The sequence below is a fragment of the Canis lupus genome, chromosome 17, assembly GCF_003254725.2.
Source record: "Canis lupus dingo isolate Sandy chromosome 17, ASM325472v2, whole genome shotgun sequence".
Taxonomy (NCBI): Eukaryota; Metazoa; Chordata; class Mammalia; order Carnivora; family Canidae; genus Canis; species Canis lupus.
In genome coordinates this window covers 21,938,909-21,966,245 of record NC_064259.1, presented here as the reverse complement: position 1 = coordinate 21,966,245, position 27,337 = coordinate 21,938,909, and the positions used below count along the sequence as shown (strand labels likewise).

Genomic DNA, 27,337 nt, shown 5'->3' with positions numbered 1-27,337 from the left:
CTGAATGAAAGAAGCCAGACACTAAAAACTACATTGTATATGATTCCATTTATATGAAGTTCTAAAACAGGCAAAATTGTTTTATAGTTTCAGAAAGAACGCTCAGGAATTGCAGGGATGGTGGTGGAGGAGATGAACTTATAGAAGGAATGAAACGTTCTCTATCTTTGGGGGATGGAAATGTTCTGTATCTTGACTATGGTTGAGTCACTCGGGTATTTACAACTGACAAAATGTATTGAACTATACATCTTAAATAGGTATATTTTATTATATGGAAATTATACCTCAATAAAGTTAATATTTTAAGAAAGGAATACAAATTGCCACCTCAGAGCAGCCCCGGTGGCTCAGCGGTTTAGCTCTGCCTTCAGCCTAGGGCATGATCCTGGAGACCCAGGTTCGAGTCCCACATTGGGCTCCCTGCATGGAGCCTGCTTCTCCCTATGCCTATGTCTCTGCCTCTCTCTCTGTGTCTCTCATGAATGAATAAATTTAAAAATCTTAAAAAAAAAAAAATTGCCACCTCAGAATTACTGTATGATTAAATGAGATCATGTATATAAATAAGCCTACCTCTCTACAAAATAAATGCTCAATAAGTTATTTTAACAATTATCTATCGGCTATTTTTTAATAAACTTTAATCAGAAGTTTTTCTAACATTCCATGAATTCCAAGAAAAGAAAATGTTCTGAAATACCAGGACAAAGGAATCCTCAAAATCTACAGGAGAAATCATGTCTAATCCACAAAATTAGCACTTCTTAATTGCCTTTCATGAGCGTTTTTTAGAACATTCACTATATCAAAGGTGACCTGCCTCCCTAATTAGCCTCTAAAAATACCGTGAATGTTAGATAATAATAATCTTTAAGTAAATGAATCTTTTAAAAAGATAAAAATAAAAGTAAAATGAACTATGCTACCAAGGAAAATTATAATGCCTCTCAGCATGATGCAAAATACTAAGTCCCTGGACATAGTGTCCAACTTTTTACTTAGCTCAACTGTAACAAGTCAGACTGAAAACGAGTACCACCTACTCTCCCTGCAGGTGATCTCGGAGACAAGAAGGGTGCCAGCCAACGAGCCTCCAGAGAGAGCACATCCATTAGAGCAGCAGATTTGTGAGTGCAAATGAAGAACCTAATATGCCACCAAAACAGGCTACTTTATGATTTCCTTGGCCCAACCTACTAATGCCAAAACGGTGTAAACAAAGCTGAAACTGGAAAGACAGGGGTATTGGAGAAGGACAATGAGCAAATTGGTTGTTGGTGAGCTTTTGACATGGATTGTAGTCAGCTCAGCTCCAACGGTGGGGGCAGAGAAGGGGGAATGGCAGGCTCTGACAGCCGTGAATACTAGGCTCAGGGATTCAGTCCTCAAATACTGAAAGGGAGGAGGACAGGGTTAAGGCAGAAAGATTACTTAGTTATTTTCCAAACAGATTATTTATTTTAAACAATGTAAGAAAGAAATCACACTGTCAGCCCAAAAAGAGTGCTGAGAGCTATAGCCACTAAAGCCAGCTTTTGGATCTACAGTCAAAATTCAAAACACAAGGTATAGTAAGTAACAAACCAAAGTGCAAAATTCTTCTAGATAAGATAAAATCAACAGGACCTTAATATCTTTGTCAGCTGGGGCAACACTCCCCACAATACCACTGGGTCCTTCAGGGCTACCATCCCAGTGTTCAGTTTTTATTGGATAGCTGTCAATGTCAGAACCCTGAGTGTCTCTACAGTGCTGCATAAGAAAGATCTTAAGAGGACAAAGGCCGGGGGGGAGGAAAAAGAACATTCTGAGTTAACAAATGGATCTGCCTAAGACAAAGCAGTATGTAACAGATCCAAGGTACAAGAAGCCCAGTGTGAATGCACGCGCACGCACACACACACACACACACACACACACACAGAGCAGTCAAGCCACCAAGGAGACAGAATCAAACATGAAGTTCAGTTTCAAGATCCAATAAAATAGAAGTTCTGGAACACTATTTGCAACGTGTCTGTAAAAATCCTTGTATACGTCTGACCATTGTGTAACAAAACATCCCACTTAAAAATAGCAGTTCTAAGGTTGATTTCATTTTATTGTAAGCATTCCCCAAAACATACAAATTTAAATGCAGTGATGCAGTATCAAAGCCTTGGAAATGAACAGCAACTTTACAATGTCCCTCTGAGGACATGGGAGAAAAAGTATTATCCAAATCATAATCCTTTTTTTTTTTTTCCACTTTTTCTTCTGGAAAAAAAAAAAGGCTTTTCCTCTGGGAAAGTCTTTCCACTTCAAAACCTTTGGAGATAATTTTTTGGCATGACTTCTTCACTCTGTAGCAAATGGCTTTGAAATGTTCATCATTCCTCTCAAATGATAAACAACCATACTGCTTCTATTGTTAAAGACAAAAGGGAAATGTCTATAGTTTCATTTGGAAGCTCTTTAGAAAGAATTCCTGTAACAGTGTAATCGATACCTCTGTGGGTACCTGCCCAGCTCATGTCTACCTTGTGCTAAAACTATCCCCTTGTAACCATAACCCAGAACTCTTGGTCAAACCACTGGATCAAGAGTGAATATCCAGTCCAAGCTGCCAATCAGACTTTCTCTCACAGGAATTTAGACTCAAAGACCATAAGGCTGTCTCTTGTGGCCTTGAACTGAGTCACCACATAAGGGGCTCAGCCATTTCCACTTTATGTGAGGAGAAACAGAGAAATCTGAAGGGGGGAAAGAATAAAATGAATAAAGTAATAATAAGATATGCTACAGGAGGAAGAGCCAGACAAACAAGGACACAGATGCTGACTGTCTGCAGTGGTGTCTATCATCCTGCTGCTAGTCCCAGGTTCTAGTCCCTCTTGAGACCTGGCTATACTTCCTGCCCTTGGGCACCATGGAATTCATATAATTCCTCAGAAAAACAAACAAACTCTTTATGTTTCTTTCAATGGGTTTCTTATACCAAACAGTCCCTGATTAGGAAAAAATTGTTAGTATGAAAAAGACAAATTTTAAACAAAAGATAATTTTAAATTTGAAACCAATGTTAGCAAACAGTTGGATTCACTGGCCACAAACTTGCTCAATACACTTAAAATATTTCAATAATCTCTTTATATAGTTATGTAAGTGGTGCCATTCAAAGAAATTGTAAAATTGAGAATACTGCAAAGTTCTGTCACTTCTTCGTTAAACCTCATCATTGCCAGATCCAAAGAATGAACATGGTTAATGCATTCCACTAATACCTATTAAACGAGTCCCTCTACATGCCAGGCAATAAGCTAGAGATTGAAAATAAAATAACAAAACAGCCTCACTCCCTGCCATATTTATAGGGTCTACAAAAACACAAACAATAATTTCTTTAAGAGTTAAGTGCTATATATAGTGACAAGGGCCGCTATATTTACAAATATGCGTTTTTATGAAGCTCATTGCTCTTTCTCTAAGTTTTGTTATAACTAGTAGATTTTCACTCATTAAAGTGACATGATCCTGGGGCCCCTGGGTGGCTCAGTGTTTGAGCATCTGCCTTTGGCTCAGGTCATGATCCCACGGTCCTGGGATCAAGTTCCACATCAGGCTCCCTATAGGGAGCCTCCTTCTCCCCCTACCTATGTCTCTGCCTCTCTCTGTGCATCTCTCATGAATAAATCTTTTTAAAAAAATAAATAAATAAATAAAGTGGCACCATCCTACACTTTAACATGTATTTTCTTAAGTCAGTCTTGATTACCAAAGATTCACTCTTTCAATCCTGTTCAAGTGCCAACTGTCTCTTCTATATAATTGTGAAATTCAAGGACTTCTCTTTAATTCAGACATTCTTTGTTATCTTGCATGAGAATCTTACAAAAATTGGCAACTCTTTCACTGACCAACAGTTGTCTCTTCACATTGAAAGAGCTGAAGAAACAGGAACATCATTCCTAATGTACTGTAATCTTCTGGTCTTTTTCATTTCAGTGATTTAATTTTGAATGTGGGTAATTCTGTAGGCATCAATTCACGAATTCATGGGAGAAATATGTCCTCTCCCTCGTCTTTCATTCTCATTATTAACTGCACAGTTTCCTTTATTCACAGAGGAGACATTTATTTATAGAACTGTTTTCTAACATATAAAATATTTCAAACTATAAATTTTAGTTACATGCTATTTTCATTAATCTACTTTAAGGCAAAGTGAAATACATAAAAGACAAAATTGATACAGACTCCAAATCTACAAAGTACTCTGTTTTTCCTTTTTTCTGAATTATGAAGAGCAGTGATACAATTACAAATTCCCTTCAGAATAAATAACTTCTAAAAACTGAATTTCTGTTGGTAAAAGACTGATACAAGTAATAGAATGCCATATTCTTTATAACACTATACTTCAACAAAAATGTGAACACTAAGCTTCATTAACTCATGTATGCATGCATTCACTCCATTCCTTCAACAAAGATTGAATTGAGTATCTTTGCTAGGCTAGGGCCTGAAGATATCATTTAACAAACAAAACAGTCTCTATCTCTAACTTCACTGAACTAAAGTTATGAAATAAAATTACTATAAGTGTCAAATACTTTGATTCAGCCTTGGTTAAAATTATAGTTGAAACCACCCACCACAGGATTTAGTGAGAAACTTTAGATAAAGAAGTTGTTTACATAACTAGCTTTGACACTGTAAAGTCCTGGGTTAGCCATCACCCTGTGCTGAGAAAAGAAAAAGGTAAAAGTTAAAAAATATTTATCTAGTAGTTACCACAGAATATAATTTAAATTGATACTTATTCAATTTCTCACTACCATGATTAAGTCTCATTCTGGGTCTGTTTCCTAAATAAGGCAAAGAGCTTTTCTGTTGGCTGAGAGTGTTATTTTCCAAGGACTATTAAACTATATAACCTTTCAGTATTGTACATTTGTTTTCGAAAACATGCGTTAAAATATTTGTTGTAGAGTATGAGAGTTAATTATCTGAAGATGAACATTGTGTTGGTTGTAGGAGGTGGAATTCAATCACAAATCTTGTGATAATTAACCACTATGACCTTACTGATCTTGGAGATGATATATTTGAGGTTATAAAAACTGATGGAGTAAAAACATATGTAAAAAGTGTTTGGCCTTGCCAGGTTTTTTAAAAGTAAAATGAAGGAGTTAAAAAAAGAAAAAAGAAAAAGGAGTGAGTCTAACATTACTTTTAAAGCAATGCAAGATCTTCATGTTCTCCAAGAAGGGAAAATGATTCTTTGCAAATTCATGATTTGCCCTGAATAATTTCTTTTACAATAAACTTGGCTGAAACGGTAAATTATCTGTTTCCATGATTCAAACCATACACAGAATAAACCTATACTAATTATTGAAGCTAATAAAATATATAATTGTTCTACATTACTACTACAATCAACCCATAATGACTCTACAAACTCCTCACAAAAACATTTATTAAAAAAAATTGGAAACAAAAATAATTTTGAAATAATTTTAAAATGAGTTGGAAAGAAAGAAATGTTAAATAACTATAACCTAAATATTACACAAGTTAAGGAAAGTAAAATAATCTTGCTATATAATTAGTGACATGAACAAATTTATGTGGGTAGATTCACAAAACACTAGTCAATAAAGATGGTTCCACTGATCCTAAGTTTCAACTATATCAAAAGGCTTGTGTATTTGTTTTGATTTTCTCCATGTAAATTTTTCCATTTTCATACTGTCAGAGAACAGTGACTTGTGTTTCATAATTTTATGTAGTTGATTTATTTTTGACAATTCTATCACATTTTTAAAAGCCATTAAAAAACAATTTCCATCTGGAAATTTTAAAAGGTTTAGAGTTTGGCTTCCATAGTGAAGCACTGTGGTACCTCAAAGTATACCACTTTTAGGGTTTAACAGATAATTTTTTTAAAGCAAGGGATTCTAACACTATACTTAATCATATGACCAACATCCTTTAGAATGCCTTCCTAAAGAATGTCCAGAATTTCAGAAGAAAAAAACTACACTCATTCTTCCAATTGAATGGACTTTTATAAATATAGTGCATAATCAAGTATCTTTTCCTTTTATTTGGCTATGGGCTGTGTAAGGCTAGAATACGGACTCACCTTAATGTGGAAGAACCTCAATATACAAAGTTCATTTTTTTACTGAATTATTACAGAGTATTCTATGGCTTAAATTAAGTCCCTAGTACATATGATTACATACAGCAGTAGCTTAATAGGACATAATTAACTTATATGGTGAATATCAGTCCAAATACCAGAATCATCAATGTTATAAGAGGTTTCCTGTGCAAATCTTACAGTAATGACAGGATATAGAATATTAGTAAATGCTTTCTAACACAAATTCATACAGCAATTAAGATCTTTGAGAAGATAACAATATCTAACAAGAAGATAACAATATCTAACATTATTTCTGGTTCAAGACTGTAGACTACACACACATTTATTTCTTCTCCTTTGTAAGACCCACCCTTCCATTAAATGATAATGAAACAGAGAAAATAAGAATCCAAAACAATATCAAGCAAAGAGAAAGGGAAAAGAGTAGCAATCCGTAGATGAGCAATTTCAACAAATGCCTAGGAGGCAGAATGCAGATGGAAGAGTAGTAACTAATGAGACAGGGCAGGGAAGCTCTGGTTACAATAATATGAGAAAAATGCTACTGATGAGGGGGAAGCCATCTGTCCTGGTAAACCCATAGAAACTTGTAGTCATCCAGTACATAGAAAGGAAAGAATGAAAAATGGGGCCAAGAATGGGAAAATTAATGAAAAGCTCCATGGGGAATAGTCTATGATACCTGTTCCCCAAAAATGGCATGGTAGCCATGTGTATGCCCCCTCCTAAAAAAATGTAGGGGATTTTCTAAAGAAACAATGATTTAAGGGAGTGCCAGGAACAGGTGAACTCCTTGACACAACACATAGGGTTTTCTCATACTAAGAGGCAGCCTACCTACCATTAACCTATGAATAAGCTTGGTTCACCCACACAGAAGTCTTAATCAGTTTTTTTGTCTGTCGTAAATGTAAGCAGACAACCAAAACCCAACTCTTATTTAAGGAAAGACTACAGAATAATAGAGAAGGGAAAATGATAAACAAACAAAAATACAATCCCTGGGGAAAATTTAAATAATTAAGAAAACCTTTTTAAAAAGTTACATTCTCTGAAAGCTTTCAAGACATTGTATTAAAAAAATAAGAACAAGACTTTGTGAAAGAGGAGCAGAGAGCAAGAGCAAAAAAGAGCTCTTAGAAACTAAGATACCTAATTACAACTATGGTTAAGTAAAAATTCTCAGAAAGGCTACAGGAAAAGTAGAGAGAGGAATGGAATCAAAGCAAGGTATCTGACTGTGTTCCAACAATTATGCCTTAATCCCACAAAACACAGAATTTTCAATACACAGACTCTACAAAACATGGTCAAATCCAAAAGAATAAATAAAGCAGGTAAACCCCACAGCGATAACTGAATAGGAGGAGGCCTACAGATCATTCATTCAAGCAATTTATAAACAAAGCACAGAAGATAACTCTAGCTTTGAAACAGACAATAAGTTATTAATGTTGACACTACCAAAGGAAAATAATACAAAAGTTAGGAGGTGAAAGAAGAGGAATGGAGAGAAGGGCAGAAGCTAATATATTCATCTCACAAGTAAGGAGCCAAAAAGACACTCTCTGGTTCACGGGAAACTAAATAAAAATATACTAACCCAGAGACTGTGCTTACATAACAACAGTGCTAACTGTGTGCCACTTACAAAGAATGTTCTAGGGGCTGTTCATTTAACTGTACCATACGATGCTCAAAAAGATCCTTAAAAAAAAGAAAGGAAAAATGTTTAGCCACAGGGTAACCAACATAGGAACCAACAGTGATGATATAACTACATTAAAGGGAAGGAAAGAGAAAGATAAAGAGCATGGTGAAAACAGGGCTGATGCCTCGTGTATCAGGGCAGGAAGTCAAAAGATAACAATATCTAAAATTGGCAAGTAAAGAAACAGAGGGCATAAACATTATTTAGACATACAGCAATCATCCCCAGAAGAACTACATACTGAAACAACAACAACAAAATTTAAGTGCTTCCCTTGGGAAAGAGGACTAGACTTGGGAAGAAATGTCACAGAGGACTACTGCTTTCATCTGTAAAAAATTTCTGAATTTTTTACATTTTTTACCATGTGAATGATTCACTTTGTTTCTTTTAAATTTAGTTAATATTTTTTTCAAAAATAGTCACAATCTAGAATGTCATACTATCTTATCTCAGGTAGCTGAAATTCTTATGTACTTTAATGGTTTCCAGAGAATGATCTAACAATGCCAGGTTCACAAGTTAGCATGTCCTATATTTTTCACTTAATACTTCATTTGTGATTCTACAGAATACTAAGATGTGGCCCCTGGTGGCCTGTAATTGTAAAACAGTCCACAGTCTGAAAGGCACTATTTACTCATCTGTCCCATCTTGAATATTTATGTTCTTTATTCTTCTTTTTAAGAATGGAGAGATCCCAATACCCTGTTTACTACAAGAATATGCTTAAGAGAGAAAATTCCTGGTGAGATTGAGTGACCAAAGCCACCATTAGTTCCACACTGGGCTAGAGCATCAGCAATTGTCATAACAGCAGAAAAGGGCTGATACAACCAAGGCAGGTATTGTGGATGGTGGACTAAATCCAAGGGTAGGTCTCACCTACTATTTATCAAGGTCACAAACTAGTGGTCCAAGAGCTCCAGCCACACCCTACACACATTTGGTTGGACATGCATTATGTTGGCTCATGCTGTTTTTAATTTTTGAAAAAGCAGTCAGCATCCAAAACTGATCTGGATTTCCCTTTTTTCTCAACAGAGAAATCAACAGAGGCAGTCCCCTCAAGAAGGGTAGGTGTGCCCCACCACACCAAGCCTGCGCCCTCCCCTCATTTCTGTTACCAGTTCAGCTGTGGTAGCCATTTGCATTTCTGACCCTTGCTATAAAAGAAGAAACCTGTTAGCATTCCTAACCTGTGAAAGAGCCTCTAGAGTAGGATTATTATGCTCAGGTAGCAATCAGAAGTACATCAATGACAATGGTTCTTGGCCGCCTTGGCTCCAGGAAGGACTTACCAGGAGTGGTGCAGAGCACCCATTTCTATCTAAATATATTTTCTAAATAACCAGGTATCTTAAAGCAGTAGACTCTCTCTATGGGATATTACATTGGATCTGCCAATAGAGAAAAACAAAAATACAAGAATTATCACATTGACCTAAAAATTTAAAATTTCGGTGACTGCCTATTTCAGGCACTCAGGCAAACAGGTCACTTTGACCACTGACAACTGCCTTACTTTGAATAGAACTAGGATTGAAAGACAAACTTTTTTAAAGTGGTAAATCCTAGTGATAACACTTAGCCAGAAATAAAAACGGAAGCACAAAGTCAGACAACTAGCACTGTAATCTACAATTTCAATAGAATAGTCATCATTTACTTACATTTTAATGTCTCTCCAGCATATGGTATGTGTAGTTTAAATCGGTCACAGTTGGGTCCAGGAGTCAATGATGTGCAGCTTTAAAAAAAGAAAAGAAAAGGTTTTGTTTAAAAAGTCCACATATTTGTGATATTTAATAAAGTAAGTAAAAGGTGAGCCTTACAGGTCAAAGTTTAAAACACTGGCTTATAAACAAAATAAAAGCGCTTGATGGTCAAGGAGGCCAAGACAATAAGACTTGCCCCAAAACAAGTAATCCATTTATCTCACAATAAAACTTACATGCTTTCTAATGACAAACACCAACAAAGCTTCAACTACTTCTCTCTCTCCAATAAGTGTATCTTGAATTTTAAAGGAAGTGTATCATCCAAAACAGATCTGTACTCTTTAATGTCAAGAATTGCAATAGTAATTTTATGGACAGACTTTAAATAGCCTCTTTCGCTCAGTACCAAAAGAGTCCACTTTTTTTCTGACACCAGATCATTCTCTCTCCCCAAAGGTAGGTAAGGTGCTTCCTCTGGATTTGGCACCCCAGTGACTTCCATCTACAGCAGAGCACAAATGCACTGCCCTTGGTTTCAGATAAATTGCAAATTTAAAAGGGGTTGAATTAGTCGGAGTTTGGTTTCTTTTCAATCTGTTACTCCACAAAGTTATACAATGTTCTTCTTTCTTTCCATAGATTTACAAGATCTTGTTCATGATCTCACAAGTCATAACTTTAACTGCATAACAGCAGTACTGGCTTCATAAATCAGTATAATATTAATATGAAGTCAACTGAGAAAATTATAAGTCTTCATTTAGTTTTTAAAAACAGGTTTTTCAATTATAAATAAAAAGTGCAAAATTATTTCATAATTCCAATACTGATTATGAGGCATCTCTGAAAAGGGTATTTTAATGAACGGAAGCATTGTTAGAGTAAATGTACCACTTCCCTAGATGGCCACTTTGAAGGCAATAGGCATTTAAAAATAAAGTTAAAAAATGATGATTCTAAGGGACATCTGGGTGGCTCAGTTGGTTAAGTGTCGGCTCTTGAGTTTGGCTCAGGTCAAGATCTCAGGGTCATGAGATCCAGCCCCTATAGGGCTCCAGGCTCAGTGCAGTCTGCCTGTGATGATCTCTCTCCCTACCCCCTGTACTCCTCCCCCACTCAAAAGCTTGGCATAAAAAATAAATTAATTAATTAATTAATTAATTAATTAAAAAAATTAAAAAAAATTTTAAAAGCCTGGGCATGCGTGCATGTGCTCTTTCTCAAAAAAAAAAAAAAGAAAAAATATTGACTTAAAAAAACTAATTCAGATCTCAGATTTACCATTACTTTTTCCCAAAACTATCTGAGTGTGAAAGAGAAAAGACCAGATGGAAAGTTTAACTCAGATGTATTTAACATAAATCACTAGGATGATTATTCCTCTTATCTTTAGGGGATAATTAAAAAACACCAGTTTACAAATGAAACAACAAAGTTGCTCTAGTAACTGCACAGTAACCTCTTTCAATTTCTTACAGGTTTTAAGAACACATCTCCTTTACCGTTCAATATAAAAAATTATTTGGGGTACATTTTATTAAAGGTACTAAAATATTTCTCTTAGGCACCCGGGTTGCTCCGAGGTTAAGCGTCTGCCTTCGGCTCAGAGCATGATCCCCGCTGTGGGGATCAAGTCCCCCATCAGGCACCCTGTGTATAGCCTGCTTCTCCCTCTGCCTATGTCTCTGCCTCTCCCTCTGTGCCTCTTATGAATAAATAAATAAAATCTTTAAAAAATAATAAAATATTTCCCTTATAGTATAATCTTTTCTAGCCCCTAGAACAGCAGTTATTGGAAAACACATAAATTAAAGCATTATGAAATATAAACTATGATCTAATGATAGAAATGACCCTATAAGCAACACTAAGAATTTCTTCTCTTACATATATTCAAAGAACAATGCTTTAAAATTATTTTTCAATAAAAAATAAACACCATTCACAATAGAGCATCTCTTTTTGAAGATCAAATTATCTACCTATCTTACATAGCTTAGCAACTGAAGCTATTAATAGTACAGGAAATCCTCACAATTAATTTGATTCTAGTTTGAATAACTCGTCCTTCTTCAATGTGAACTCAGTTTCTGAGTTGTTATATTCACTGTTTGGACCACCTTTTGGATTATTTACTTTATGCTTTAACTAGGACTAAAAAGTGCTTTATGCTCTGCCCCTTCACCCTCCTCCCTTCCTATGTGAACAGCTGGCTCCAGACACCCTAGGGTGTTAAAAAGTGCATTTCTCCACCTGAGTGATTCGCTCACTGATTTTTTTTTTTTCACCTAGGTGGGTAGAAAGATTTACTGAGGTTTGTTGTATGTGTGAGGAATACAGGGTGGACAAAACAGACAACATCTCCAGTCCTATGGAACTTACATTCTGGCAAAGGGAAAAAGAAGGGATAAACCAGAGACAAAGAAATAAAGATGGTTCAAGATTGCTAAATGTTGTAAAGAAAATAAACCAGTGTTGCAGTGGAACAGGAGCTATATTGCCCCGGAAGACTAGAGAAGACCTCCTTCCCAGGAGGTGAAATCTGAAACCTACATAACTATCACCAAGGGTCCCACCAGGGCCAGTTCTGGGCCAGAGCCCTCCAGGCAGAGGATACAGCTGGTGCAAAGGCGTGAAGGCAGGAAAAAGTCTGATATATCTCGGGGAAGAAATCTTGGTATGTCTGAGCGATGCAACTAAAGCAGAGTGAATGAATAAGGGAGAGAACAGCAAGAGATCAGGACAAGGGGTAAGCAAGGGACAGATCTTGCAGAGCCTTGTAGGTGGTGGCAATTAATTCAGATTTTATTCCAAGCCCAAAGGAGGTTTTTTTTTTTATTTTTTATTTATTTATGCATGATAGTCACAGAGAGAGAGAGAGGCAAAGACACAGGCAGAGGGAGAAGCAGGCTCCCTGCACCAGGAGCCCTATGTGGGATTCGATCCCGGGTCTCCAGGATCGCGCCCTGGGCCAAAGGCAGGCGCCAAACAGCTGCACCACCCAGGGATCCCCCCAAAGGAGGGTTTTAAGAACAGTAATAGTATCTGATTTTGTGCTTTTTAAGAGATCATCCTGCCTACTCTAAGGACAAGACAAAGAGACTGTAAGGATGTCAAACAAAAACCAAGAGGAGTCCATTTCAGGAAAGAAAGATGATGAATACTTGGACTAGGGGAGCAGCAGTGCCAATGGAAAGATGTGGATTTACTCAGGAAGGTCAACTAGGAGGGAAGCAAGTTTAGGAAGAAGGGCAATCAAGAGTAGATGGTATGAGACAACAGCCAAATCATATATGGAAACTGAGCCAGAGTAATGGGTAGGCCAGCCAATCCATAAGGGCCATGAAAACATCACAGAGAAGACAGAAGAAAAATCTGCCAAAACTGACTTCAGAGTGAGTGCTGTGTATTGTTGAAAAGATCACTCACTTGGTGTGGGGACAAGAGCAGAGGCCATACTCCCCAGAGAGCATTCCCAAGTTAAAATGGCTAATCTCTAGTTAATTGCAGGTTTCTGTTTTGCTATACGAATTTAGGGCCAAGAGCTTAACTGTTCAAGGAAACAGGGCAAAAACTACGCTGCCATTAGCAGGTCTCTCTCCCCTACACAGCACTCAGTTTCTCAAATGAAATGTTGAACAAATATTTTACCTATCTATTACGCTCTATCTTCCATATTACCCAGGTTAAACAGCTTTATGGGAAATAAACCAATGTCATGTTACTTAAAGGTTCTAAGATTAAACTAAAATGTTTCCCCTTCTTTAAAATTACTTCTGCCTAAAGTTGGTTTTGGGGCAGCCTCAATGGCTCAGCGGTCTAGTGCCGCCTTCAGCCTAGGACGTGATCCTGGAGACCTGGGATCCTGTCCCATGTCAGGTTCCCTGCATGGAGCCTGCTTCTCTCTCTGCCTGTGTCTCTGCCTCTCGCTCTCTGTGTTTTTCTCATGAATAAATAAATAAAATCTAAATAAATAAATAAATAAATACATACATAAATAAAGTTGGTTTTGGTCACATATATATTTTACTATGAAATTTCAAATCACATTCAAGGACGGCATTAGTTTTTCTGTTACTCAAGAAAGGGCATGGGTTAAAAAAGATCAAAGAATACATATGAACAGTAAGATTCCACTTATGGAAAAGAGAAATGTGTGTGTGTGTGTGTATGTGTGTGTGTGTGTGTGTGTCTATCCACATAAACAGATTTCAGAAGGAGAGTCACCAAAGTATGGCAGGATTTGGGGTAATTTTTACAACATTCTTTGATTACGTTTCTGTGCTGCTTTGATTTTTATGATGAACATGGACTATTTTATATTTAAATAAATATTTTAAAGTTAACTGGATCATTTTATATTTGACTAGATGGCTTGACTTATCTTTTTCCTCTAAAGAGCTTCACTCTTTAGTGAGAAGGAAAAACTGCAAGGGTAATCTGCTGATGAAGTCTTCAAGTAAAATATATAGAGAGGTCTTTATATTGTATGTCAAAACTTCACACTGCTAATACTTATTATCCTTCATGGTTTCATTGTGTCAGAGTTTGGGAATGGCCTGACTGAGCAGTTCTGGTGTAAGGTCTCCCAGGATGCTGCAATCAGACGTCATCAACAGATAACTAATATAGTAGAGAAGTTCATTCATCTAGAAAATCATTTCCTTATATAAGTACAAAAAAGCTACTAAATAACCCAGCTGCTGGCTTCATTAAAATTATATTTGTAAAGTGGCAACTTGTCCTAACACAGATCTAAGAGTTAAAAACCAACATTCCAAACTGAGTATCTTTAAGTAATAAGTTAACTTTAAATGATTTTTAAAAATTTCTGACGATCAAAATGTAACTCTCAATTTGTCTCTGAACTAAATTTCCCGAGTGCTTACCACTTGTCAGGCACTATGCTAGGTGCACAGAATACAACAATGATGAAGACAAAAAACATCACGGCATTAGATTGGGAAAAAAAAATTTTGGCATGAAGACTATGCTTTAAAAATATATCTTTTACTAAATTGGAATTACCTCAATATACTGGGAATGTACCATTTTAAAGTTTAACACCTGGGAGATTAGAGGAAGTTAAACTACCACATTCTACAGATTCCAAAAGTGGGAATTATCAAGTGGGAATCCCTGATCACATCAGAACCGGTAGTTTACTATGGTACTTTATTACAGAAATTACATCCAGCTAACCACAGATACAGTAAAATGCTTAGCAGTACAACCTCCATATACTTTTGTCCCTACCATGTCTTATCTTACATCTAATCACATGACTACCAAGATTATTCTTTATCTATTTTCCAATTGTAGTTTGTCCTCCCAACCACATCATAGGATTCATAGTACCAAAACAGTTTTATACTTTTTATAACGTCCTAGTGTAGCATCTAGCACCATACTAAGCATCTAGCACTAATGACATTATAGCACATACTTAACATCATACACTAAACTCAAAACTGTCATTTTATAGATGATGACAGTGAAACCCAAGGGTCTCACATGTGCTAGTGAGAACATGGGGACCAGGAACCATTTCCAGGGTGCTCTGGTCACATCTCAGTCTCTCTGACTTAGGCATCCTTGGTCATCTGTAAATCTCCAGCAGCCAGCACTGGTGTTCGGGACATGGATATTCCATCAACCATGCATGGAGATAAAGGTTTGCTAAGTGAATGCATAAACTTTGACTCCCAGTCTTGGGCTCTTTTCATGACAAAAACTAATGATTTTACTGGAGTTGGGAAGATGCTCTTAACCTCACCTCTGACACCAAAGTACGATTATTTGTAAAAGGTCCTCCCTTTGAAGGGCTGTATGTGTGACCCAGAATTTATATTTAAAGTCACTTCCTAAAATTACTCTACTTTCACAATAAATAATGACAAAAGGTGTTAACATTTATAAAGCATTTGCTATGTGGCAGGTACTATTCTAAATTCTTTAATTAGACTGAACTATTCAAACCCAAAGCAACCTTCAGAGAAAGATGCTATTATTACCTCCACTTTACAGATGAGCAAACTGAGGCACAGTATCTTGCTAGTTAGTGACAGAGCTTAGATCCAAACCTAGGATGTCTGGCTCCAGGGCCTATTCTCTTCTTTTTTTTTTTTTAAGATTTTATTTATTCATTCATGAGAGACACAAAGAGGGAAGCAGAGACATAGGCAGAGGGAGAAGCAGGCTCCATGCAGGGAGCCCGATGTGGGACTGGATCCTGGGTCTCCAGGATCACCCCCTGGGCCGAAGGCAGGTGCTAAACTGCTGAGCCACCCAGAGATCCCCCAGGGCCTATTTTCTTAAACTCTCAATCATCTTTCAATAATTAAAGGGGAAACCATCAGAATTAGTAAAAAATGTGAATTATAAATTTGTCAATAAAAGCCACTTTATGAAGTACCTAAAATAATAAAAAGTGAAAGCTGACAGAATGTTGCAAAAAAGAGTGTTCTATCACGTAAGCTTCAGTGAAATGAAAATGATTAATCAGTAATAAGTATAAGAACTGTATACACATGTAAATCAATGATGCAAAGGCAGGAACAAGGTGCTCCTAATTTGATTAAACAAGGCTCTGCAATGTTAACACTATTAACTTATTTAGCAAGCCCTTTAAACAAACAGTGAAAGTAAATTTGGATTTGAATCACCTTTAAATTATTACTTATTCATAGTTCCTGAGATCTGACTCAAATTATTAAGGTATTGCTACAAACAGGAAAAGCTGGCAATTTCACTACAGTTTATAGGATTTTAGTGACAGCCAAGAATTAATCTTGATTAACAGTTATACAAAAATATTCTACAACCTTTAAGACATTAGCATTTTTAAGAGAATGCAAAATACATGCTTTCTAATTTAATACTAACTCTATTATTCGATATGCTTTCTGGAAAAAGAATGATTTAAAACATTTCTCCTCTCCAAGCCATCAGAAAAGAACAAAGTAGATGAGTCCAGGGTTCCTTCCCTGAGTCTACGTCAGTTTCCTTTACGCTATTAATTTACCACTTGGCACGTTCTCCTACATAGCTTCCTGTTTTCTTGATAATGACGTTTGTGCTTAACCAACAATATTCACCAGCAGCTGAGAAGGAAGTCCTCAGCTTTGGCAACCTAAAATCACAGGTAACTATGAAACAAGATCAGCTCAAAGACCAATAACTGGCTGCTACATGAATGTGAAGTCACAAATTAGAATGGATTCTTGTTAGCTCATATTTACCAACCTTTTCATTTTACAGAATTTCTTTCCTCTGAGTTAACTCTATCATCAATGATTCCACTCAGACCAAAGCATTTTCAAAATTATCACAGCTTCCAGACTGAAAGGCACAGCAAAGAAGCTTGAAGAGTGCCTCAGGCTATCTCAACAGCTACCAAATCATCTGCAAAACAGTCATCCGATCTGCAAAGCCATCTCAACTTCTGACTCACAGGATCTTACACTCTCAGCCTTAGAAGGGAATTATGGCCCATCAAAAACCTGCTGGGTCAAATTTAGGCTTTCTACAAAGGGACTCATGAATTAAAATAGGTAAAAGAGGACCAAAAAACATTGCACTGAGATTTTTTTACATCGTTCAGAAGAATGGCACTATTTGCTTGATGACATATGATGTTCCTGATACACCAAATATATCCTCTACATCTCCAAAGCCTGAAATCTATTTCTAGGCCCTACTAGAAAGTGATGGATTCAATTCTTAGCATAGGATTCTAAAATGCCATTACCAAAATATGTGACTCAGCTCAGAATGTTTTAAAAATTATAAAATTAAAATATTCAAAAAAAAATGTGTTTGCCAGTTCATGTGGCATCAACTGTTCTTCCCAGTTTATATGCTGTATCTCCATTTATAAATGATAGACTTCAATCCTAAAGTAAGGAACATTTTTTAAGTGTTAGTAGGTGTTCCTATAACAAAAACATGGTTTAATTTACAGTATGATTCCAGTAGGAATGAGAGGTTCAAAAACTATTTTTAACAGTTAACTGGGAGGGGGAAAATCTTAATATTTTGAGACAGATGCTTAGTTCATTAATGTTCAACCTTTCTTCTTTTCTAATATGTGCACTTACTTCACTCTGTTAAGAGAATAAAAGAGAAAATTAATAGGATTATCTCAATTAGTACAGGATAAATATTTGATAAAATTAAATATCTATTCATGATTTTAAAGACTCTTTGAAAATAAGGATAAAAAAAGAAAATAAGGATAAAAAAGGAACTATTCCTTAATATGATAAAGACCATCTACAAAAAAAACCTATAACAAGATCACATTTAATAACAAAATGTTACATTTTTCCTTTTGAGACAGAGAACAAGATGTTATCTGCTCTTAACACTTTTATTCAACATCATACCGGCAATCCTAGCAAGTGCAGAGCAGCATGGGAAAATAAGGGTATATATATTGGAAAGGAAGAAATAAAACTATACTTATGTGTAAATAATAGGACTGTGCATATAGAAAGCGTTTTAATACATATTTTTTTATTTTTATTTATTTATGATAGTCACACAGAGAGAGAGGCAGAGACATAGGCAGAGGGAGAAGCAGGCTCCATGCACCGGGAGCCCAACGTGGGATTCGATCCCAGGTCTCCAGGATCGCGCTCTGGGCCAAAGGCAGGCGCTAAACCGCTGCGCCACCCAGGCGCTAAACGCTGCTAACGTTTCCCTAGAAAACGTTTTAAATATTCATAGGCATTATTGGAAATATGTGCATTTAGCAAAGTTGCTAGACAAAGGACATACACAAAAATCAACTGTAGACTATATACACATATCTATACACCATCAACAATCAGTTTAAAAATAAAAACATTTAGGGGCACCTGGATGGCTCAGTCTGTTAAGCATCTGCCTTCAGCTCAGGTCACAGTCCCAGGGTCCTAGAGTTCAGCCCCGTGTTGGGCTCCCTGCTCAGCAGGGAGGCTGCTTCTCCCTCTCCCTTTGCCCCTCTCCTTACTCCTGTGTTCTCTCTCACTCTCTCTGTCAAATAAATAAAATCTTTTTTAAAATAAAAATAAAATCTTTTAGAAAGAGGCCATCAAAAATAACATCAAACTATCAAATATATAGAAATGTCACAAAAGATGTACAAGATCTCTACATAGAAAGCTATTATTAGAAGAAAATAAATGAATATAGGTATGTTCATGATTAAAACACACATAATGAAAAGATGTTAGTTCCCCTCAATTAATCTGAAACCTGAGAGGCAGATTTTAAAATGTAAATAGAATACCAAGAACCAAGAATAGACCAGATTCTCTTGAAGAAGAAAAATGTGACAGGATTATACACAATACCCCAAAACTGGAAGTAACCCAAGTGTCCATCGAGATGAATGGATAAACAAAATGTGACATATATGTGTAATAGAATATTATTTAATAGCTTTAAAAAGGAAAGAAATTTTGACACATGCTATAACATGGATAAATCTTGAAGATAGTATGCTAAGTGAAATAAACCAGTTACAAAAAGACAAATACTATAGGATTTCATTCATATGAGATCCTTAGGGTCATCAAATTCAAAGACATAGAATGGTAGTTGCTAAGAGCTGAGGGAGGGTACAATAGTATTTAACGAGTACAGAGTTTCAATTTTGCAAGAGGAAAAAGTTCTGGAAATACATGGTGATGATGGTTGCACAACAATGTGAATGTTCTTAATGCTGTGAACTGTAAACTTAAAAATGGTTAAAATGATCATTTTTATGTATATTTTACCACAATAAGGAAAAAAACTTATTGGGGAACTTGCTCCACTGGATATTAAAAATTACTATAAATCTTAGTAATTAAAATATTGGTATTGGGGCAGCCCCGGTGGCACAGCGGTTTAGCGCCGCCTGCAGCCCAGGGTGTGATCCTGGAGACCCGGGATCGAGTCCCACATCGGGCTTCCTGTATGGAGCCTGCTTCTCCCTCTACCTGTGTCTCTGCCCCCGTCTCTCTCTCTCTGTGTCTCTCATGAATAAATAAATAAAATCTTAAAAAAAAAAAAAAATATTGGTATTGATACAAAGACAGAGTCCAGAGACAGATCCTCATGTATCTGGACACTTAAATTTTTTTTTAAGATTTTATTTATTTATTTGACAAAGAGAGGAGAGCACAAGCAGGGGGAGTGGCAGGCAGAGGGAGAAGTAGGCTCCCGCTGAGCAGGGAGCCCAACTATGTGGAGCTCGAGCCCAGGACCCCACGATCATAACCCAAGCCAAAGGAGAACATTTAACTGACTGACCCACCCAGCCACTCCTGGACACTTAATTTACGATAAAAGCATCTCTGCACAGTAAGGAAAGGAAATTGTTTTCAATAAATGGTGCTGAATTGGCTGGACATACTAACAGGGAAAAATATGAAACTTAATCCCTACCCCATACCATTCATAAGAATCAAGTTCAAGTGAACTGAAGCTCTGAATGGGAAAAGCAAAAGCAAAATATTTTTAGGAGATAATGGGGGAAGGTTAATTGGGTAAATAGAAAAATATCTTCAAGAACTTGGGGTGAACAAAAATTCCCAAAAAGTACTACTATGAAGGAAAAGATGAGTAAACTGGATTATATTAATATTAGATTTTCTGTTCATAAAAAAAAATAGTGAAAAGACAAACCACAGAAAGAAGATATTTGAAACATACAACATTGATATTAAAATATATAAAGAACTCCTGTAAATTGGTAAAAGCTTTTCTCTAGAAGTTAGTAGACCTGAAAAAACACTTCATAAAAAGGGATCCAAATGGCCAATAAACATGAAAAAGTGCTTAACCTAATTAGTCACAAGAGAAATGCTATTTAAATCTACAATAAGGCACCACATCACACCCATCAGAGTGGTTAAAATCAAACTGACACTACCAAGTGGGATTAAAAACTGATCTTATGGCATAGTGTATACAGCCAACATGGCATTTCTTTCATTAATATCTATATATTTTTGCAGATTTCTTTTTTGGGTATAACAGGTGAAAATACCATATTATAAGTAATATAAATTACTTTTACAATATTGCTTATTTCATTTTATGTCATTCTTTCTAATTTATATTTTATATATGTTTCATAACATAAGTATATTTTATAATTAAATAAGTATACATGTATTGAGGGTTCATAAATTATTTAAGGTGCATAATCAAAAAGTTTAGAGATTACAGCTACAAGAGTACAGAAAGGAGTCTATTCTCTAGAACCTCAAATTGTAAATCAGAAGACAAAAATCAAACCCATGAAAGTCAAACAAGCACAATTTAAGTAACTGCTCAAGACTACAACAGATACAAGTCACAAAGCAATTAACATGATTAATTGCCAAATTAGTGGTTAAAGAAAATAAGCACAATAGAAGTTGCAAGAGCAGAGAAACCACTTTTAGCTGGGGTAATCAAGGAAGGTTCACTGGAATACAAGACTGGCCTCTAAGAATGAGTTGGATAGATCCAGTCAAGTTGGGTAGCAGAGGGAAAATATTTACTTATTGTCCTTAGGTAAGGACAAAACCAAGGAGCCAGAGACTCAGCTAAATTGAAAGCTCTGTAATGAAACAGTCTATTATACCTTGGATCCTTTAGTGCCCAGCAGCCCACCTGCTGGCACACAGGAGGCACCTGATAAGTGCCTCATAAACAGTGCAGGTGAACAAGTGGAGCTGGTGATGACAAGCACACTCCAAGGTCATGTCAAAGTCAAAACAAATTACATAAATATCCTGAACTGATTCCTATCCAACTGTGGGAATGCTGGTCATTCTTCCATTAATATATGTTATAAGAAATACCAGGGGAGCGTCTGGGTGGCTCAGTTGGTTAAGCATCTGCCTTTGGCTCCAGTCATGATCCCGGGCTCCTGGGATCAAGTCTCACACTGGGCTCCCTGCTCAGTGGGAAGCCTGCTTCTCCCTCTGCCCCCACCCTCCCCCATGCTCTCTCTCAAATAAATAAAATCTTTACAAAAAAGAAATCCCCGGGGACAAGGCCAACTTACATACTATCTCTATACATTTAATGTGCATCATAATTTTATAAAAAGTAATTTTTATACTAAACTTTTAATTTGTTCAGTAAAAATATTCCTGTAAACTTTTTAGGTCACCATTTTCATCCCTTGACCCAAAACATGTCCTAAATGGATGTATTCCCAATTCTTTGAATTCTGGAGGCTTTATATTTTATACCATTTGTATATTATGTATCAAAATCCCAATCTCAATTCCTGTTCCTCAGAGAGAAGGAGGAAAGTAGCTTGGCCTGGAGCTCAGATTCTCAAGGGAACGAACTAGAAGAACTGTGATGGTTCCCTTACTAGCTTTCCTGATGTTTGCTTCATTTATGTTTGCATCTCCACAGTACCTCTCACTAAGTACTCAGTATATGCTTTTCTTACGAAAAATACATTTGGGTAAACATGAACCGTACAAGGGCAGGGTACAGAAAAAAACAGATGGAAAACTGGTAGAGGTGGGGGGGGGAAGAACGAGGAGAAGGAAAAAAAACAAGCGTTAGAATGAGCTGTAGTGGAAACAGAGAAGGTAGAGGGGAAAAAAATGGAAAAAAGAGAGTGGAAGAGTAGAAATAGAAGGAAAGAGGGGAATTAATAGATTCTGAAGTGCCATTACAGGACTCTCCTTCCTGTTGGTGAAAGGTGTCTTCTAAAGATGGAAGAAAAGTTTATTGGTCTTTTATTTTTTTTTTAAGATTTTATTTATTTGAGAGAGAGATAGCAAGAGAGAGCATGGGGGGGCAGTGTTAGGGTGGGAGAAAGAGTGGGGGAAAAAACAGGTTCCTCACTGAGCGGGGAGCCAGACACAGGTCTCAATCCCAGGACCCTGGGAGCACGACCTGAGCCAAAGGCTGATGCTTAACTTGATTTAGCCACCCAGGTGCACCAAGAAAAGTTTTTTTAAATCCTCAAACTCTTCTAATTAAGTGATTACAAAAAGACTTGGCATCTGCTTTATGAGCATTATCAGGAACTGGAGGATAACGGGATAAATGTGCACCCATGTATTTTGAGGTTTTCAATGGTTTGGGGGGATTTTTTTTCTTAGATTGCTGCTTGATATACTATCGTTACACACTACGAATTTTTCAGCCCTGTTCAAGTTAAGCAATCTGTCTCTTCCCCAGGATCATGACTTGAGCCGCAGACAGACCCTTAACCAACTGAGCCACCCAGGCGTCCCACACAGGGTATTTAGAACAGAACATAGCACATAGTAGATACTTACTATTATGATTACTCAAAAGCACAAACTGCAAAGTCAAAAATATGGGAGAGTCTATTTCAAACACTATTTTCATTAAACCCTTAATTCACTTGGCTGATAATTTTCAGAATTTAAAAAAACAAAAAAACTTCAACTGACTCTCTTGCCTCAATTACTATGCCTTCTTCATTTCACAGACAAAAATTCTCAGAGGGAATCCAGTTAACAAGAAATTGAATCAGAGCAATAAAATGATTTTCCTAGGTCCAAAAGTAAATCTAATGGATCCCACAGTGCACGGAGCAGGAGACTCACAGAAGAGTATAAAGACGAAATATCTAAGTGGTAGGGTAAAAAGAGACTAGAAGGAGTTGTCAGAGAAAAAACAAAGAGGGAAAGCCTCTGGTCTAGAGCAGAGGCCTTCAAACTTTTTTTACACAGTAAGAAACTTTTAAATCACTATTTTATATCACCACTTGGTACACGTATATGTAATATGCATATATGTACATATACATATGTTTATTAGTGTGTATATAAATTGAAACAAGTATGCTTTAATACTTAGCTTTATTACGTGAAATGCAGATATTTTGTTCAATTCTATTTCTTTTTTTTTATTTGAATCAACACCCACTAAAGTGATTTCATAACATCCAGTGAATCACAATCTACCAATGGTTTGTAACACACAGCTCATTCCAATACATCCTCAAAGAATGTAGCTTCCAGAAAAATGAAGACAACAGTACTCTACTCCACATTAGTCAAAACTGTTACTCGAAAACTTCACTAAGTTGTAGGTGTTACACTTAAAAAACAAACAAACAAACGTGGGGCACCTGTCTGGCTCAGATAGAAGAGCATGTGACCCTTGAATTCAAGGTCATGAGTCTGAGCCCTACACTGAGTATAGAAATTACTTTAAAATAAAACCTTTACAAAAAGAAAAAAAAAAAGCAGAAAAGGTAACTATTGCATACATTTTGCTAGATTTAAGATTCATGTATATTCTGCCTATAGCTGATATCTAAAAAAGTTTTCTTTAAATCCAAAGTGGGTTACTGACCCATAAAAGGGAAATAACTATGTATATAGGTATGTATATATGTATACACTCTACACAAATAAGAAATAGCTTTTCCTTTCTTATGTCTTTTTTACTGGTCAGGACTTTTTTTAAATATATTTGAATTTATTATTTTTTTTGTTTTATGGCTTGTGGACTTGTCATAGAATGATCTTCCTCACTCTAATACTTTTTAAACTACCTTATTTTCTTATGGCTAAATGAGATTTTTTAAATGTGGCATGTCAGGTAAATAATGCAATTTAATCACAAAGACTTTTAAATAATTATCATTAGTATACATGTAAAAAACCATGGCCATTGCCAAAACCTAAAAATCTATAGTTCCAGGGATTCAAAATACATTCAAAATACAGTCTAAAATACTGGCATTTTATCAGAAAGTATCAAGTAAGTTCCTTACATATATTCTATATTTTAAAGTCACTAGAACAGTTAAATAATATCTTCTTGACTAAATACACACATATATATTATATATATATAATTATAATTATATTTTATATAAGTTATAATTATATATATATAAAATATATATATATTACAGATAATTCCTGACAGATATCTGAGTTACCTCCTGTAAGTTATCACTATAGAAGAAATAACATGCTGATGCATTTCATTGACAGACACAAGTGATCTTTAGATTTGAGTCACATAATATTTTCTCTCTACTTAGTAGATCAATGTTTTGTGAATGGTGAGTTGGCATAAAGCTTATTGTTCTTTAAAATGATGCTCTCAATGAATTCATTCTTGGGATCTTCTACAAAATATGTGGAATTCTAGATTTTTTTTTGGATGTAATGGGAAATATTCTTTATTCTTTTTTCCAGATATTTATGCATTAGCCTCCTATTGGCTTTCCTAATTACTAACACTTCTCCAAGTAAACCATACAGATCCTCTCCTCTTTTATTTATTTATTCTTTCTTTTCACGTCATTCAGTTCCAGGTGTTACACTGGAAGAAAGACAGAGACTAACTGGATCTCAATGGGAAGAAGCCAGTGAGGATGCTGAAAAGGACATGAATTATATGGTTATCAGCAGACTCCATGTCAGACTGCAGAAGAGAAAAATATAACACACGATAGCTACACTTCATTTATTTGAAGTGTCGTCACATGGAGGATTGATTAAGCTTGTTCTGTATTGTGCCACGTGGTACAAGTGACACAAAAAAAGGGGTTTAGTCAATATAGGAAAGTCCTTTCTAACAGTATCTGCTGCCCAGCAAGTTGCCTTGGGTGTCAGGGGGCCTTCCTATGACAAGACAGTCACCTGGCAGGGAAGCCTAGAAGGGGCTCACTTAGCACATGGTGGTCACTAGAGTTTAATGCCTCTAATCCTGAAATTCTATAATTCTCAAATAGTTTATGAAAATATTATACTATAATATGACTTCTGAATCCAACACCGTATCTTTATTACCTTTTTAAAAAGAAATTAATTCTGGGGCACCCGGGTAGCTCAGTCAATTGGACATCTTGGGCATCTGATTTTGGCTCAGGTCATGATCTCTGGGTGGTGGGGTTGAGCCCCACATCAGGCTCCACATTCAGCAAGGAGTCTGCTTAAGATGCTCTCTCCCTCTCCTTCTGCTACCCCAATAAATAAATATTTTTAAAAATAAAAGAAATAAAGTTTAAAAAAAGAAATGAATTCTTCTATGAACTATATAAAACCACCTTTAAAGATAAAATGAGAATATTTTAATAAAAACAATGTAATAAAAGTTGACTTAACGTGCCAAACATGTTAAATCTTTTATCTAGTTAAAACTAGAGAACAACTGAAATGCCACCTGAGTCACTGAACTGGTGTTAAGATGTGCACCTACTTAGAAATATAAATCCATATACAGCTTTAACAAGCAAATAGCAAAACAATGTTTGACCTTTAAGATGTACATGAATAAAGGAAGAATGGTTACCCAGAAAAGACTGTACTGGGTCTTTTCTCCCTACTCAAGTTATACTTCTTAGGTATACACGCAGGTAACATAAACAAAATAACAATGCTCTCTCAGTTTTTACTGACCCGACCAATTGAAAATTTTAGTAATTTTGAGAGAAATCTTCATTCTTACAACCCTCTACCATATTTGTTCTACCATATTGTTTAAAAAGAAAATACTGCCATATCTCAGATGTGTAGTTAGGAATTACTTATCTCTATTCTCAAACATAATTCTACAAAGGCCAATTCCCGGACTGTTAGAATGCAGAAACCCTTCTAGGACCATGCTACTCAAAGTGGGGTCCATGGACAGTGCATTATAAACTGTTACTAACCCATAATAAGATAAGCAGAGAAAATGAGAGTAAGAGGCTTTTCCAGCAATATGTAAGATGAGTTTTAAGTCTGCTGAATCGAATATTAAAAAGCCCAGCCTTGTATCTCATGTCTTTTTTATTCCACTTTTCTAGTAATTCATTTCTACTATATTTTGCAAAAGTATCAGTTGGTAACAGATCAGAAAATCTTAAAATACTTATCTTTTGGCAAAGACAATTTGAGAAAACTTCTCAAAAGGTCCTTTAAATGCTGAAGGTCCTTGGAGAAGAAGATAAACTATTTCACTTTGATGTCCCCCAATCTCCCTCTTCACCTTGGTTTCCTCACCACAGTAACAAACCCTACCAGTTTATTGAGGTGTTTATCTCTGCTTAATTGTCAGTAATATCACAGTTCATGGCTCAAAATCTATCACCCGATTATTTGATTGCTCAGAACTTGCAACATCACTTCATCTGCATCCAGATGTAGCTCCAACATATTCCTGGATTCATCCCTTGTAAGAAGATATTAACTAATTTGATGATCCATCGAATTGGGAGGGTCACCCAATCCTGCAACGTGATAGCTGGCACAATCCATGGTAGTCAATCATCATTTTCAAGAAAGTCTAGAGATAGCATAGCACAGTTTTAAATGCCAGGCCTCCACTCATCCTCAAAGACTGCTTATCTTGGCAATTTTGCCAACACACCTGACTTTCAATTCTCCGTTTGAACTATTTTGGTCTCCAGAATCCTCTTCTGACTTACATATTCTTTTATTTCTTACATAAACATGTATAAAGATGGATTTAATAAATATATTTATAAAAACCTGCCAACAAACAATTCTTAAAGATATTTTTATTACATTAAAGTATGGTGAGTAATACTCTTAGGAAAAGTTAAATAAATACACAGTGATGTGCTGTAGGAAATTATTCTACAGTGCCAATAATTATATGCTTTTAGTTAAGATTTGAAATATCAACCATGCCTCCAACTCTTCAATGACTTAAATAATGTTAAAAAAAAAAGGGGGGGGAGGGAGTCTGATAATTTAAGGTCAAAGAGTTAATCAGTGACAGACCATAAAATAACTGCATGTGTTGAATTTCTATCCC

At 36.0% G+C, this 27,337-nt stretch overlaps 1 protein-coding gene across 13 annotated transcripts in view; it reads right to left on the bottom strand.

The window, feature by feature from the left end:
- Nucleotides 1–27,337, bottom strand: part of BABAM2 (BRISC and BRCA1 A complex member 2) — a 449,505-nt gene that overhangs the window by 351,731 nt on the left and 70,437 nt on the right. For all 13 annotated transcript variants that reach the window (XM_049096099.1, XM_049096100.1, XM_049096102.1 and 10 more), the window contains exon 3: nt 9,545–9,621. In XM_049096099.1, the coding sequence (XP_048952056.1) occupies nt 9,545–9,621 (77 nt within the window). The remainder of the gene's footprint in view (nt 1–9,544; nt 9,622–27,337) is intronic.